At 44.5% G+C, this 14,063-nt stretch overlaps 1 protein-coding gene and 2 long non-coding RNA genes across 5 annotated transcripts; 2 read left to right on the top strand and 1 right to left on the bottom strand.

Annotated features, from left to right (window-relative positions):
• The first annotated feature begins 1,674 nt into the window (after window positions 1-1,674).
• Window positions 1,675-4,600, top strand: rps14 (ribosomal protein S14). 3 transcript variants are annotated; one of them, XM_003457014.5, is made up of 5 exons: window positions 1,675-1,787; window positions 2,989-3,143; window positions 3,225-3,386; window positions 3,965-4,041; window positions 4,486-4,600. In XM_003457014.5, the coding sequence occupies exons 2-5, from the start codon at window positions 2,995-2,997 to the stop codon at window positions 4,551-4,553; spliced, it is 456 nt and encodes a 151-aa protein (XP_003457062.1). In that variant the 5' UTR covers window positions 1,675-1,787; window positions 2,989-2,994; the 3' UTR covers window positions 4,554-4,600. The 3 variants fall into 3 exon arrangements, with proteins under 3 accessions (XP_003457062.1, XP_013120681.1, XP_013120682.1); XM_013265227.3 differs by having other exon boundaries at window positions 1,695-1,787; window positions 2,992-3,143; XM_013265228.3 differs by lacking the exon at window positions 1,675-1,787 and adding an exon at window positions 1,895-1,918 and having other exon boundaries at window positions 2,992-3,143.
• On the bottom strand, window positions 4,558-12,626 carry LOC106096698 (uncharacterized). The gene is made up of 5 exons (XR_003222018.1): window positions 12,476-12,626; window positions 12,026-12,387; window positions 11,731-11,825; window positions 10,139-10,250; window positions 4,558-5,367 (listed from the first exon to the last, which is right to left on the bottom strand). It is a non-coding gene; the product is annotated as an uncharacterized LOC106096698 (long non-coding RNA).
• On the top strand, window positions 12,388-12,923 carry LOC112848072 (uncharacterized). The gene is made up of 3 exons (XR_003222019.1): window positions 12,388-12,524; window positions 12,620-12,715; window positions 12,805-12,923. It is a non-coding gene; the product is annotated as an uncharacterized LOC112848072 (long non-coding RNA).
• The last annotated feature ends 1,140 nt before the right edge of the window (window positions 12,924-14,063 follow it).

The following is a 14,063-nucleotide window of genomic DNA, read 5'->3' on the forward strand; positions in this document are numbered from 1 at the left end:
AACTGATCAATGAAAACTGAACAGGAAGGAGGAGGAGCTTATGTCTCTGTGATGAAGACCAGCACGCAGAGTTTCTGCGGGAGAAGAAGAAGCAGGAAGGAGGATTTCTCATTGTTGGCAGAACTGTACTTAAAAAAACAATTTATTTGATTGGTCTATAGTTGCTGTAGTGGGCGGGGCAGTGCTTCACATCCAGCTTGGTGAAAAGGCCTGAGCGGTGGTGTGGCAGACAAATCTGTCCTGAACATGATTTAAAAAGTAACAAATATTAATTATTTAAAAAATTGCTCAACACCAAATACTTTGATAGTTTCCAGCAGACATTTTCTTTGTTTAGCTAACTTAAAAACAAAAACATTTCCATGGGCGGCTCATTCGACCTGTAATGATTTTGTAAACTGAGCCGCCTTCAGAAATTGAAAAATCTTTCCTTTAATCAAACAACCGTTAATATACTTGGACATGTGCAGGTCCAGAGTTTGTGGCGCTTTAGCCTTGGTGTAGTGTGCACTGTGATTAATGCGCGCGCGCGCGCGCACACACACACACACACACACACACACACACAGGTGGTCAGTCAGTGCCTTCCAGTCTATGAAAACCTGCTCTGCACTCGGGGCCTTGAGGGCATACGTTGTATGTCCATGTAAGGAATTCTGTCTGGTCTCCTCAACCAACCTGCTTGGAGTGTTTGGCTGACCGTGTGTGGAGGTCTGTGCAGGTGAGAAAGGTGAAACTACCTCCTGCCTGACAGCCTTCACTGCAGAAGGTATTTTCAGTCAAACTATGATTATGTTCAAAGGGAAGCGACTGCGATGTGAGTGGCTCCAACAGTGAGGATGTTACTGTTCAGGTCTCTTCTTCTTCTTCTTGTACGTATTATTGGCGGTTGGCAAACAACTGCATGGTGCATTACCGCCACCACTGGTATGGAGTGTGGACAGGAATCACGTTAAAAAAAACCCCAAAACAAAACAAAACAAAAAACTTCATATCCTCCCAAACAACCTGTTCAGGTCTCAGGGAATGGCTGCATTGATGTTTGTTCAGTCATTACCTAAGGATGATGCCAGACCCCACATGGGCACAGGAGCCACATGTACAAGCTGGAGAAAAAGTGTCCACACACCACTCATGCTCCTCAGCCTGCAGACGAGGCCCTGAGCTGAAGCCTGAAGCACCACTGGTACAAAGATGGGAGGACCGTGGATCAGACTGGTGGCAGGACAAAAGTTACCAACGTCTGAGTTTTTCTCAGTTTTCTGCCCGGCATGGAGAAAGGCTGTTCAACATCCACAGGCAGGAATGTTCCCTTAAACAAACACATCCTCCCAGCCAAACAACTGAGAGACCCCTAACGCCACCAGCACCACCACGCAGACCCCAGACACCACCCACCAGCCAGACCTCAGACACCACCAGCCATGCCCAGCAGACCCCAGAATCCCTCAGCCCCATTCATCACCCTGCAGTATCTGATGTGCGTAATTATAATTTATTAAATTAAGTCAACATTTAGATATTGAAAACAATCCATATTAACAACAAAAACAGTTCAGTCAGCTGTGAAACTCAAGGTGAATAGATACTGAAACTAAATTAAACATAAATAATAATATAATATAATATAATATAACAATAAAACTAAAATGAAGTAATATAAAATAAAATGTCCACGTGGCGGCAGCAGCTAGGCCTCGGTTTCCCGCCGGAAATCGTCATCTTATCGCGCCGGAAGCGGAACGTCTTTCCTTTCTTGTTTCTGCTCCGTAAAGAGACGTACACAGGTGAGTCCGCTCCCGGTTTATATCCTCTGTAATCTCTGCTGCAGGTGACCATCCGCCGCTCTACCTGGTCGGTGCTGACCCTGCGTCTCTTCCCGCGTCTGTTGGCGTCTGTATCGTTTCTCTGGCTGAAGGTTAATGGAGGATTTTTCATGTTTGGTGCTGTGTGGGGGTTTGTGTCCAGCCGCCATCTTAGCTCCGCGCGAAGTCTCCTCAGAGGGAAACAAATACAACGTTAGAGCCAGGTGTGTGTTGCAAAGGTGTGCTAAAGGAGCGCGTGAAGTTTTAGGTGAAACAGCAGGTAGAAAAACGCTACCTGCTGGTCCCGCCAGCTGCTCGGAGTTAACACAAGCTAACAGCTAACATTAGCTTATGTTAGCCTCCGCGCTGCTACTGAAGATTCAAACTTTATTTAAAATGTCAGCAGTCACAGCAAACACGCGGGTCCGAGTCTGCAGGCAGAGTCAGAACCTCCTCAACCTGCACCGGGATGGACCAGGTCAGTGACACCACGTGACCGCGCGGTGGGTCCGTTATCGGACAGAGGGCGCGTTCCAGTTGAAAACAAACGGAGCCGGGCTGCCCCGGGTCAAAGTTCAGAGTTAAAGTTTAGACTGGACCGGGTCAGGGTTGGTTGTTAGATGGTTCCTGAGTCTGAGCTGACCCACCCAGTGAGGTGAGGTGGGTCTGATCAGGGATCAACAGGATGATCAGAAGCTCTCGGACTGAGGAGGTTACTGTAGAGTTCAGGTTCAGAGCTGGTGTGATTGATTATTTATTGATCAGCCGAGATGATTGGATGGTGATTGATTGTCTGTCATATCAGGTGAGTTTTCAGAGTTGGGGGATGCCGTCTGTGATTGGCCATTTCTGTGTGTGGTGGGTTTTATTTTGGAGGTGTCCCGACTTCCTGTTGCTGTTTAATGTTGACCTGAGAGTTTTCAGGATTTTAAGGTAAAACTCATAAAGAGGTCAGACCTGAACAGGAAGTGGGGTTTGGGGTGTAGTGGAGGCATGGGGAAACGCTGCTGGAAGGGAAGGTCTCACCGTGTTAAGCTGCAGCGGCGGTCTGGTCTGTTTGGCTCTCGATGTCTGTATAAAGAATAGCTGGCTGTGATTGGTGGTTCTCCGTGGCTGTGGTATGTGTGCGTGCTCACTGTGACCTCATCATGCTCACATGTGTCTGACTCCTCTTCCTCCTCAGCAGAAGATGGCTCCTCGTAAAGGGAAGGAGAAGAAGGAGGAGCAGGTGATCAGCCTGGGTCCTCAGGTGGCCGAGGGCGAGAACGTCTTCGGCGTCTGCCACATCTTTGCCTCCTTCAACGACACCTTCGTCCACGTCACCGACCTCTCCGGAAAGTATGTCCTCTCCGACCGTCTGCTCGTCAAAATGAAAGCTGCTCTCTGATTGGTGCTAATGGTGTCTGTGTGTGTTTGCAGGGAAACGATCTGCCGTGTGACCGGTGGGATGAAGGTGAAGGCGGACAGAGACGAGTCTTCTCCGTACGCCGCCATGTTGGCGGCTCAGGACGTCGCTCAGCGCTGCAAAGAGCTCGGCATCACGGCGCTGCACATCAAGTTGAGGGCCACCGGGGGCAACAGGTAACCTGCACTCACCTGATTCTGTAGGCAGTGGGCTGACTCTTTATTAGGTACACCTCGAGCACTGACTTGTGAACAGATCAATAAAATTTCAAGTTACCAGGTTTAACCCAGTCAGGTGATCAGGGGTTAAATCCATGGTACCCAGCATGGACTGCTGTACCTAATAAAGTGACAGGGGCGGAGTCAGTGAAGCAGAGTGTGAGTGGTTTTTATTAAATCTGCCATTTCTGTGCAGGAAGCCTCGTCATTTGGTCCAAATCTGAACCAAACTCCATTCAAAAAACTGCTGATTTTACTGAAACAGTTCGAGTGCAGCTCAGGTGAAGTCCTCAGCAGGGTCTGTTCAAAGCTCTAAGACTAGATAAAAGTAGAGTCGAGTCTTTATTGTTACCTGAGTAAGTCTGACTGGTTTTACTGGAGATAGACCAGCAGCCTCTGACTGCATCACTGCAGGTCCGGGTTCACCCAGGCCTCTCAAACCCAGGTGTGTGTGTGTGTGTGTGTGTGTGTGTGTGTGTGTGTGTGTGTGTGTGTGTTACCTGTCCAGGTGATGACCTGCTGTCTTTTCCTTTCAGGACGAAGACTCCTGGTCCTGGAGCCCAGTCTGCTCTCAGAGCTCTGGCTCGTTCCGGCATGAAGATCGGGCGCATCGGTAAGTTTGTGTTTTTATTCATATTAAAGTTTTTGACTAAAAAAAACCTCAGTGAGCAGGTAGACGAGGCAGCACAGTTCACGTGTCACTTCCTGTGATACAGTCACCTGAGTGCAGTCGGGTTTAAGGTCGTGTGTGTGAGCATTAGTCTGTTGTTGTGTCATTTTCAATAACCTTTAGTGACCTGTTGGTGAACACCTGCGCTGGTCTCAGGTCAGCAGGTATGGTTTCTCAGTGAGGGTTAGAACTGTTCTGGTTAGAAGCTTTAAACGACTCGGCGGGTTTGAATTAACTTTATTGGTACATCTACCCGATTGACACAGTTTGAATCTGAGCTTTATTGACAGCCTGAACAGTGACGTGTCCTTTAACTCGGCTCTACATTCATGTGACAGTGTTGACGAGCGTCTGATCATGTGATCGTTTCTTCCTCGTGTGTTTCAGAGGACGTCACGCCGATCCCATCAGACTCGACCAGGAGGAAGGGTGGTCGCCGCGGTCGCCGTCTGTAAACTGTAAACAGCGACATTTTCACCACAATAAAAGATTAGTCACCTTCTGTCTCCGTGTCTCATCAATGACCTGATCACCGATCCATCAGTTTGAACTTCCTCACATGATTATATGAACATTAATGAGCAGTGGGCGGAGCTTTGAGAAACCTTCATGTTTACAGTCAAACATTAAAATCTGGTTAAAACATCAGAGTGCAAATGGGATCAGTCCACGCTAGAGACCGTCGATGCTGGAGTAACAGTACTCGAGTACTGCAGTAGTTTAAAGTACTGTGGTATTGATTGATGTGATGGAGGTGGGGACAAAATAACAGGAACACCTGAAGCTTTTCTAAAACACATGTTTGGATGTTTCCAGGGGTTCTTATTATTGTGTCCACCCCTGTGGGTGCAGCTGTGGCTCTGACACACAGCATGATGGGAAACATTCAGACTTTCTTCTTATGGAGGATTTGAATCTGTGGGCCCTTCGTTCAGTTTGTTTTTCTGTTGCACTAAAATAATCTGCTCGAGTTAAAATGATGACATCATGCTGTCATCATAACAAAGCTTTTTTTTTTTTTTAACAAAACTGAAACAATCATTTAAAATTGATTCACTCTGACTGCATCAACCTGTGAGTGACATGAAGCTTCAGACCACCACACGGAATCATCATATTTAATATTTATTTTATTTGTCAACTCTGATCTGTGAGGTCATTCCCAGGGCGGGGCTTCAGAGCAAGCTCAGACTGTTCACACGGGACTCTCCTCCTCTGATTGGCTGAGTCTGCTGTCAGTCTTCAGTCTCTGACCACGCCTCCAAACTCCTGCAGACAGATTCATCAATGAATGAATTTAAACATCAGTGCTGATATTTCTGTGTAATGCTTTAGTCTGACCAGCTGAGGGCGACATTTACCATCAGCTGCTCCAACCTGAAGGGTCGATCCCTCAGGTCACCACACCTGTGTGTGTGTCTGAGGAACATTTAATGTTTTACAGCCGTTTAAAGACATTTATGTTGATGGTGTCTGTCGTCTCTGAGACTCTGTGGTCAGTTACTGTCATGTGATTAACCTGTTTTTCCTGCAGAATTTACAGACCTTTACAAAAAATTTGAATATCATGAAAAAGTATATTTATTTCCCTAATTCCATTCAAAACTTTAAACTTTCATAGATTATAGATTCAGGGCCCACAACTTAAACAGTTTCAAGTACTTAGCTGTTTATTTGTACACAATTTGGGCTTCCAGCTCATAAACCCCAGAAAACACTAATTCGAAAAATTAGAATACTGTGAAGATATCAGCCCAAATTTTACAGGACATGAATGTTTTAACCTCCTAGGACCTGGCGTCCACATATGTGGACATCACATTTTGGGTTATTTAGACCAAAATACTGAATTTTGCTTTACATGGGCCTGATACCCACTTACGGGGACATTATACTGCTACTGTTCTATCAAAATTTTAAATGAATATCCTCATATGTGGCTCTTATTTTTCTTAAAAACAAAAATAAGGTAAAAAAAAAAAAAAAATCTGGTAATTCTTTGTTTTTAGATTCATCAGGCCCCAATGTGACCAAATATCAAAGAGAAATTAAAATTGCATGCTGTGGAAGAGTTCGGGTCTTAGGAGGTTAAACTGAGTGTCACACACAACTCATCTACTAAACTCAAAGTACCTGCACAGGGTTTCCCAGGTGTCATTAAATTGCCTCCCTTTGGTTCAGTTGTCTCAGTTAAGTTCAATATGGACTGCAGACTTGACAACTGGCCAGAGCAGCATCATTGATACCCTCCATAGGATGGGTAAGCCACAAAAGTTCATAGCTAAGGAGGCTGGCTGTTCACAGAGTGCTGTGTCCAAGCATATCAACGGAAAGTAGTGGAAGGGCAAAATGTGGCAGGAGAAGATGCACCAGCAGAAGAGACGGCCGTGGCCTTCAGTGCATTATGAAACAGAAGATTCAAGAATCTGGCAGAGATCCAGAAACAGTGGAACGAGGCAGCAGTCAAAGCTTCAACAACCACCACATTTTGGGGTGCAACGTCCGGTGCAGGTGTTGGCAAACTCTGCTTTCTTAAATTCACCTGCAGCAGTCTACCAGAATGTTTTAGAGGACTTCATGATTCCTTCTGCTGAGGATCTGTATGGAGATGCAGATTTCATCTTCCAGCAGGACCTGGCCCCTCCCCATTAATATTCATGCTCGTGCCAAAAACAAAGAACACCGTCCAACTTTAACCTGTGATTCTGTCATACAGCTGACTCAGGTAGGTTTGATGTTTGGAGGCTCACAGTGATGCAATAATAACTCCTACACACCTTAATCCTAAAGTAACGAGTCCGTTTTAATATGTAAGGAGTACAAAGTACAAATATTTGTTTAAACATGTAAAGGTATCCAGGAAAAACAAAGTACAGTAACAAAGTATTTGTACTTCATTGCTTTAGTTAAGTACAATTGTGTGTCTCTGATTTTGTATACATTTATATCAATCACACTGAACAATGACTGATCATCAATCAGAGTGATGGATACATGTATGTCAGCTCTGAGTGCAGACGAGGCTGAAAAGACTTTCAGACTGATGGACTTTCCAAAGCAGCTGCAGAGTCTGATGGAATCTGATTACACTTCCTGTTAGAACAGACAGATCCAGTGGATCAGCAGTCAGTGTGCCATTTGATTGCATTAGCAATAAATTTAATAACGCTCTATATTAACAGTTACACACTATATAGAACAACTTGATAGAATTATATTTGTTTGCAGATGTTGGCAGCTATCAGCGAATAGTTATCAGCTATTTGGAAACAGAAAGACACTTTTTATCCATAACAGCAAATGAACTGTACAACAGAAAATACAAATGCTATTTATGGTCTCCTCACAACAATGATAAGAAAAATAAACTTGGGCCAATATGGCATGTTTGTTAATACAGAGACACACATGTTAATGTGATCACTGGTCTCCCACTCAGAGACACAGGTCTCCGAGTGTCCAGCATTCAGACGGCTACCTGAGGACACTGTGTGAGAGAAAATCTGCTCAGACAGATATGTAGAGCCAAATACTGTCAATAAGGCCTCTGCAATGTTCTGAAGACAGTTAAACTTGTCAGGCAGTGATGTCCAGCAGGTGAAAATGCAGCTCCATGAACACGCACAGCTGTGGATTCCAGCTGTGCTCGTAGTTCTGCAAACTTTGACCCCACAGAGTCGAGCTTTTCAGTTCAATCAGCTGCATTTCAATGTCCTCTGTGTCCAGGCAGCTAATGCGAGACAAACCCATCTGCTCATTAAAGCTTTCTGGTTTGATCAGAAAAGAAAACACTGGTCCACCTGGAAGTCCTGAAAACACATTGTGAATTCTGTCTCGAGTCAACAGATGTATCCGTGTATTTCTGCTGATGCTGCGCTGAGCGGGCAGCTCCTGAAGCATTTGAAGTGTGAGAATGTGGAAATTTCAACATCGCTTGAAAAAACTGCCAGCTAGCAACGCGCCTCTCACCGGTAGGCTAAGTTATTTTTAGCCAATTACAAGTTGAATCTGGTAGTTGGGGTTGTTAGCTAAGATACCGTCATTAAGAAGCGGCACAACTGATGTGTGTATGTGAGCTAATCTGCGATGTGCACCGCTGGCCCGGCCATTTATTTTTTAATGCACCTTCTCAGATTAATTCACTGCGTGTCGTGCCCAGGGCTGGACTGGGACAAAAAACTCGGCCCGGGCATTTTGACTAGAGACCGCCCCCCAGGTATTAAAGCCATAAAGCCTTTGAACTTTGCTAGACCCGCCCCTGCACAGTTACCAGCTGTCAGCTACGTAGAAAAGGATCCTGGTGTTATTTGTCTCTCAGAAACAGTTCATAACTTCCCTTCAACTCATCCATGTCACCTAAAAGGTAAACCAAACATCAGCTGATACTAGAAATTAATATTAAATAAATTCTAACAACAGCTGATCAAGCTTAAACGTGCTGCTGTTGTTTAGCACGACATCTGCCGCTGGTTTCCTCTTTCTGGCACAAAGTGGGCGATAAACAAACAAGAGAGAAAAGCCGATCAGCTGGTCATTGATCAGTTTCATGATTGAAGTAGGAACAGGAGAGGGAGGGGGGAGAATGAGAGGAGAAGAAACAGCTGCAGCGTAACGACAGAATAACTCCAGCTTTGTGTCTTTGTTTCATTGTAGCTGAAGTCCGGGACAAACTGTTCCTTCTCAGCTCAACACGAAACGCGTAATATTTTCTCTGAAGACGAGACGATTCAGTTTTTTACGGGACGGTTGGCAACTTTACTAACTAACCTTATGAATAAAATAAAGTTCACTATCAGTAACATCACAGCAGCCACCCAGGTCAAGCATGGTTATAACAACAACAACAAAACAGGCAGCACAATGAGGAGGCAGGTGCTCTACATTCAACATTCAGCACCAAATCACAACAACAGTCGCATCAAGGTGCTTCATATTGTAAGGTAGACCCTGCAATAATACGTACACAGAAAGTAGCTCACAGGCCTCCACTGCACTGGAGGCTTGTGAGCTAATTTTTTTTTTTACCATGTTGTGCAAAGCAATGACCAGAAGAACAATGCATATATTGTCCTACACACGCACCACCATTAGTTTCTACACTTGTCGCGCTGGGTTACCGTGGCTGCGCGTCTTTTAGTCGACCGGGCAGGTAACAGAAAGGGGTGAGAGGTATATTTTGAGCAGCACAGGGAGTGGCCAAGATATTTTTTTTACTTACCTTTAATAAAGCCGGTCGCGTAGACGCTCCGTGAACGCCGATTGTACGAGTGGTCATGCAAGCCGATGGTATGGTGTCCGGGGTTCAAATAGTGGGTTCGCGCGCTTGGGAAGGTCACGTGAACTGCATTATTTTTGTTTGTTTTAGTTGTTTGGTTTTTTTTGTTATTGTGAAAAACTGTAGGCTGCCTGGAAGTGGCCATAAATGTGTGTATACATATATATATGTATGTCAGAGCATTTGTTTGGGAGAAGTTTAAGAGAGGACCCCGCGACAAGGAGGAAGAATCAACATTCAAGAGGATCCAGGGTTAGAAGATAAAGAAAATATTGTCAATATTTAGAGCACATGCTACTCTTTCTCTGAAGAAGCCCATCACCCACCTGCAGAAGTGGGAGAAGGCTATGAAGTGAAGGAAAGTGATGAAGAATCTGAACTATGTTCAAGTAGGTTCTCAGGCATCCAGCACATGGTAGTCTGAGGAGCTTGGAAAGAAAGTGACTGGGCTTCTTGAAGTTTCTTGAATTTTCAGAATGTGAAACTGAAATAGAAGATGTGTCAGAGGACTACACATCATCCATTTCAATTATGATGAAGATCAAGCAAGAAAGAGGAGTCAGCTGAGACATATTTGCAGTAATGTGAGGAAACACTGGTCTGGTCTTCTATCCTTCCCAGTGACAGACGATGCCTGACTCTCTCATGTGCCACAGAGAAAGACAATCTACCACAGTCCAAGCACGTATGCCAATCAGGACATTACAAGGGATATGAAAACTTGACTGTGTGTGTGTGTGTGTGTGTGCGTGTGTGTGTACTGACTGTAAGCTGCAGTCATCAGCAGAGCAGGGATGAAGATGCTGAAGGTCAGTCTCGCCGAGTTCCCGATGAAGATCTCCAGGTGGTCTACCTGCTGCACAGCTGTGATCCTCACCTGTAAACATGAAGTCATGTGACCTGTGAACCAATCAGCAGCCTGAAGGTGAAGCTCTGATCCAGACTCAACAGCTGATCAGAATTCAGTCAGCTCTGATTAATCAATAAATCCATCATCAATGGAGCTCCGACGCTAGGAGTCACCATGGCAACGGCTAAACAAAGAGCAGCTCTGACATCCACAATAATCTGTTTAAGTCCCTCATCATCATCATTATTCTGATTAACTATTTCCTCTCACCTGAATGCAGACGATACTCACCTGTACCGCTCGTTTAAACCTGTGATTTGGATAAGGACATAATCTTAAGGACATGAATGTTTGGATGGCAGACAGATTTCTGGATGTTAACACACACATGACTGAGAGTTTCATTCTGGCTCAGCGTCTGGGTTCTTTCTCATCCACAGTAAAAGCTGCTGCTCTGAGTCATGGGTCCATTTCTGATTCATCTTTGATTTTGATGCTCGCGTCAAGTCTGTGACCCACTCCTGCTTTTTCCATGTAAGAAATATCATTAAACTCAAGGCTGTTGTCTCCAAAAGTGAACATGCCTTCATCTCCTCCTTTCTGTCAAAGGTTTCTGTAAATCACCTTCAAGCTGTGAAAGTGCTGCAGCAAGCCTTGTTACTCAGTCATACGCACTCATTTGCAGCCATTCCCCAACTCTCTGTGAATGCTACTCATGATCTTTGATCAATTTGCATATTAATGATCATAAACTGGCCTCCCAGCCCATTGTTCATTCAGTGGTTCTAGTTTCAGTCATTGTGCAAATGTCCTGTTTATAAGGTTGAAACCTGCAGTCAGCTGAGGCTGAAGAAGTCACCTGATGAAACGTTTCTCCCACTGAAAACATTCAGATGAACAGATGTGTTGGTGCAGAGTTTTAGACCGGCTTGTTCTGAGTCAGCACCGACTGTCAGCCTGAAGTTTATCAGTAAATCTGCTTGTACAGATAAACATGTTTCTATGGAAACAGACGTGTAATACCAGGTTTCTTTAATAATGGGTTTGATATTTTCATTTTGTCAGGAGATTCACTCGTGTAACCATTTTCATGTGATCAGTCAGCTTGTTTCGTTCTCACAGATGAACCTTATCAATATTTTATTGGATCATTTCTTACAGTAAGATCATCGTTGTTATCTGTGGAGTTTTCACTGTTTACTAAGGATTTGTTGACCTCATCAACGATATTGTTCATGTCACTGATTGATTTTCAGTAAAACACTTCTAATTATACTGTTTAATATCTAATAATTAAACAGTGTAATTACTGTAATATTGCTTTTTTCAGATTTCTTATAACATGTAGATGACTCCTACTTTGACCTTTGGCCTTAGATCTGATGGTTTCACTGTTTAAATAATGATTCGGTAAATTTTGATCTAATGATGTAACAACTTTACTTTCATGGAGGATTTTTATTATTTCAGTCTTGTTATATTAAAAACAGAAAAAAGCCCAACTTACCTCAGTCTGAGTCTGCGTCGTCATCGAGTCTGTGGCTGTGACATCACTTCCTGTTTGTCCCACCACGGTGGTGATGGTGGTTAAGATGTGAGGCGCTAAACAGAGTTTGAGTTGTTAATAAAGTGAAACAAACGTTTTACAGGAAGTTTGTGTGGAAGACAAAGATGGATTATTATGAACTGACAGTCATGCGAAGCTGCTGTGGTAGATCCCACAGATGGAGCTTCAGTGATCATCTTTAAGTCTCCAGGTATCTGCTTCATCAGTGAAGCTTCATTTCTGAAGGGATTCTCACCTGTGGTGATGCTCAGGTCGTCAGCAACAGTCAGATCGATGTGATGCTTCTTGTCGTTGAACAGCCGGGTATCTCCACCTTGCAGCCGTATCGTCCAGCGTCTCCCTCTGTCAGGCTCTTTATGGTCAGAGACACGTCTCCGTCCTCCAGTCGGCCCAGCAGCTGATACCTGCTGGGAGCTCTGGTTTCCACTCTGAGTCCATCTGTGGAGATCAGCTGATTGGAGCAGCCGCCTCTGGTTGGTATTTCTCCTCGCTGCCAGCACGCTGACAGAGCGCCGTAGTATTTCCTGTCATATTTACAGGGCAGAGTGATCTCCTGACCCGTGTGACCTTTGACCCTGCTGCTGTCACATTCACAGACTGAAAACACAGAAACAGGAAGTTAAAGACAGTTTGGTTTAAGAAGAGTTTCCAGCAGAAACATTCCTGATGTGAACGAGCAGAGTACCTGAGAGCAGGAGCAGCACCACGGCCGCCATCGCCGCATCAGTCCGACGGTTTGTGTTCAGTTTCAAGACTTTCAAGCTGCTGCTTCTTCTTCTCCTCTGACTTTCTGAGAATCTGTGTTATTTATATTTCTGTGGTTTGTCAGGTCAGCTTGTGACTTCCTGTTAACAGCAGCTCGTTCTGTAACTTCTCATCTCACTAAACCACATCGGCACGTTAGCCCCCCATCCTGGGGCGCTAGGTGGGTATTTTGGTACAAAAGCCCATTTCTCTGTTGTCTCTCAGCTGCAGCAGTTGGTGAGTTGTTTTGTTCTGTTTCATATTTCACAGTCAGTGTAAAGCTGAGCTCGGCCCTCCCACAGAGACGTTAGCAGCACCGATCCCTCAGGTTAAGTCTTGTTTTCAGTAAATTGCATGATCAAAAAAATGTTTTGTCTCGCTCCCGTTTCTTCTTGTTGCATGTTGAAGATCTACTTGGAACCTTGTTACCATCCAACCATGAAAAATAGGATTTTTTGACATTTTTCAACTGGTCTTAAATTTTTGATGGAGACTGTACCAGCAGCTGCTGGGAGATGTTGGCTGTGACTGGCTACAGATAGGGTCTCTGTGGGGCCGTTCAGAGACCCCGTCCTCACTCGCTACTGGGCTCGGGGTCAAAGTTCAGTCCGGTGTTCTGGGAATCCATCCTACCCGTTGTTTCCGCGCATACGCTGTGCATGTGCACAACACAAAGCCCAAATTTACTTATTTTTTCTTTAACCCATTGTGAATATTTGTTATGGTTAAGCATAGGTTTAGTCAGAAGTCACCGTCAAATTATAACACGAGTAGGACAGTTTCTCTGAACACCGGCTCTTTTGGTTTCGAGTTTGTCCTCAGCAGTAAACTCACGTCTGTCTGTTCAGGAGCATCAGCATGAACAGACGACATCATCAGCTCCTCTGAGACTCAAAGACCAGGTAAAAGCTCTGTGATCATTACAGGTGATGACAGGTAAGTCTGGGCCAAGACTTCCATCAAGTTTTAATAACACTAAAATTTTTCCTTAGGCTGGTCACACTTCCTGTATGTCTAAAGTTTCAAAATAAAATGTCTCAGAGCTGCTGAACGTGGGAACATTTACTCTGTGTTGATCGGTCATCCAGGAAACAGTCCTTCAGACCAATGTCCAATCAGGGCAGAGGTTACTGATGACCTACCTGCCTGCACAGCACACCTGCAGCAGCGTGTTGCCCAGCATGTAGAGCGGACCATCATCACACTTTCATAAACCCCAAAACACATCCAGATATCTTAAATACAAATCACATTCATCGAGTTCGTAAGATGACGAGACCTTTGTGACACAGTCTTTACATGTTATTGCAGTGTCATGAAGAACATACGAGCAGGAGTTCACATGTTTGACGGGATTTAAACGTCTCTACTGAGCGTCTAACGTGTCGCTGCTGTGGATCAGGCTGTAAATGTCAGAGCTACTGTGAATAAACGTGCTTTTGTTTACATGCATGGTTTATTTCATGTTCTACAGAGAACAAAGCAGTAAATACATGAAGAAGAATGTCAGACTGATGCTGTCTTTACAG

This window comes from Oreochromis niloticus, linkage group LG10, assembly GCF_001858045.2.
Source record: "Oreochromis niloticus isolate F11D_XX linkage group LG10, O_niloticus_UMD_NMBU, whole genome shotgun sequence".
NCBI lineage: Eukaryota > Metazoa > Chordata > Actinopteri > Cichliformes > Cichlidae > Oreochromis > Oreochromis niloticus.

Coding starts and splice junctions, on each gene's coding strand:
- rps14 (XM_003457014.5), top strand. CDS start 2,995: ATGGCTCCTCGTAAAGGGAAGGAGAAGAAGGAGGAGCAGGTGATCAGC. Junction 3,144..3,224: donor GTCACCGACCTCTCCGGAAA/GTATGTCCTCTC, acceptor GTGTGTTTGCAG/GGAAACGATCTGCCGTGTGA. Junction 3,387..3,964: donor AGGGCCACCGGGGGCAACAG/GTAACCTGCACT, acceptor TTTTCCTTTCAG/GACGAAGACTCCTGGTCCTG.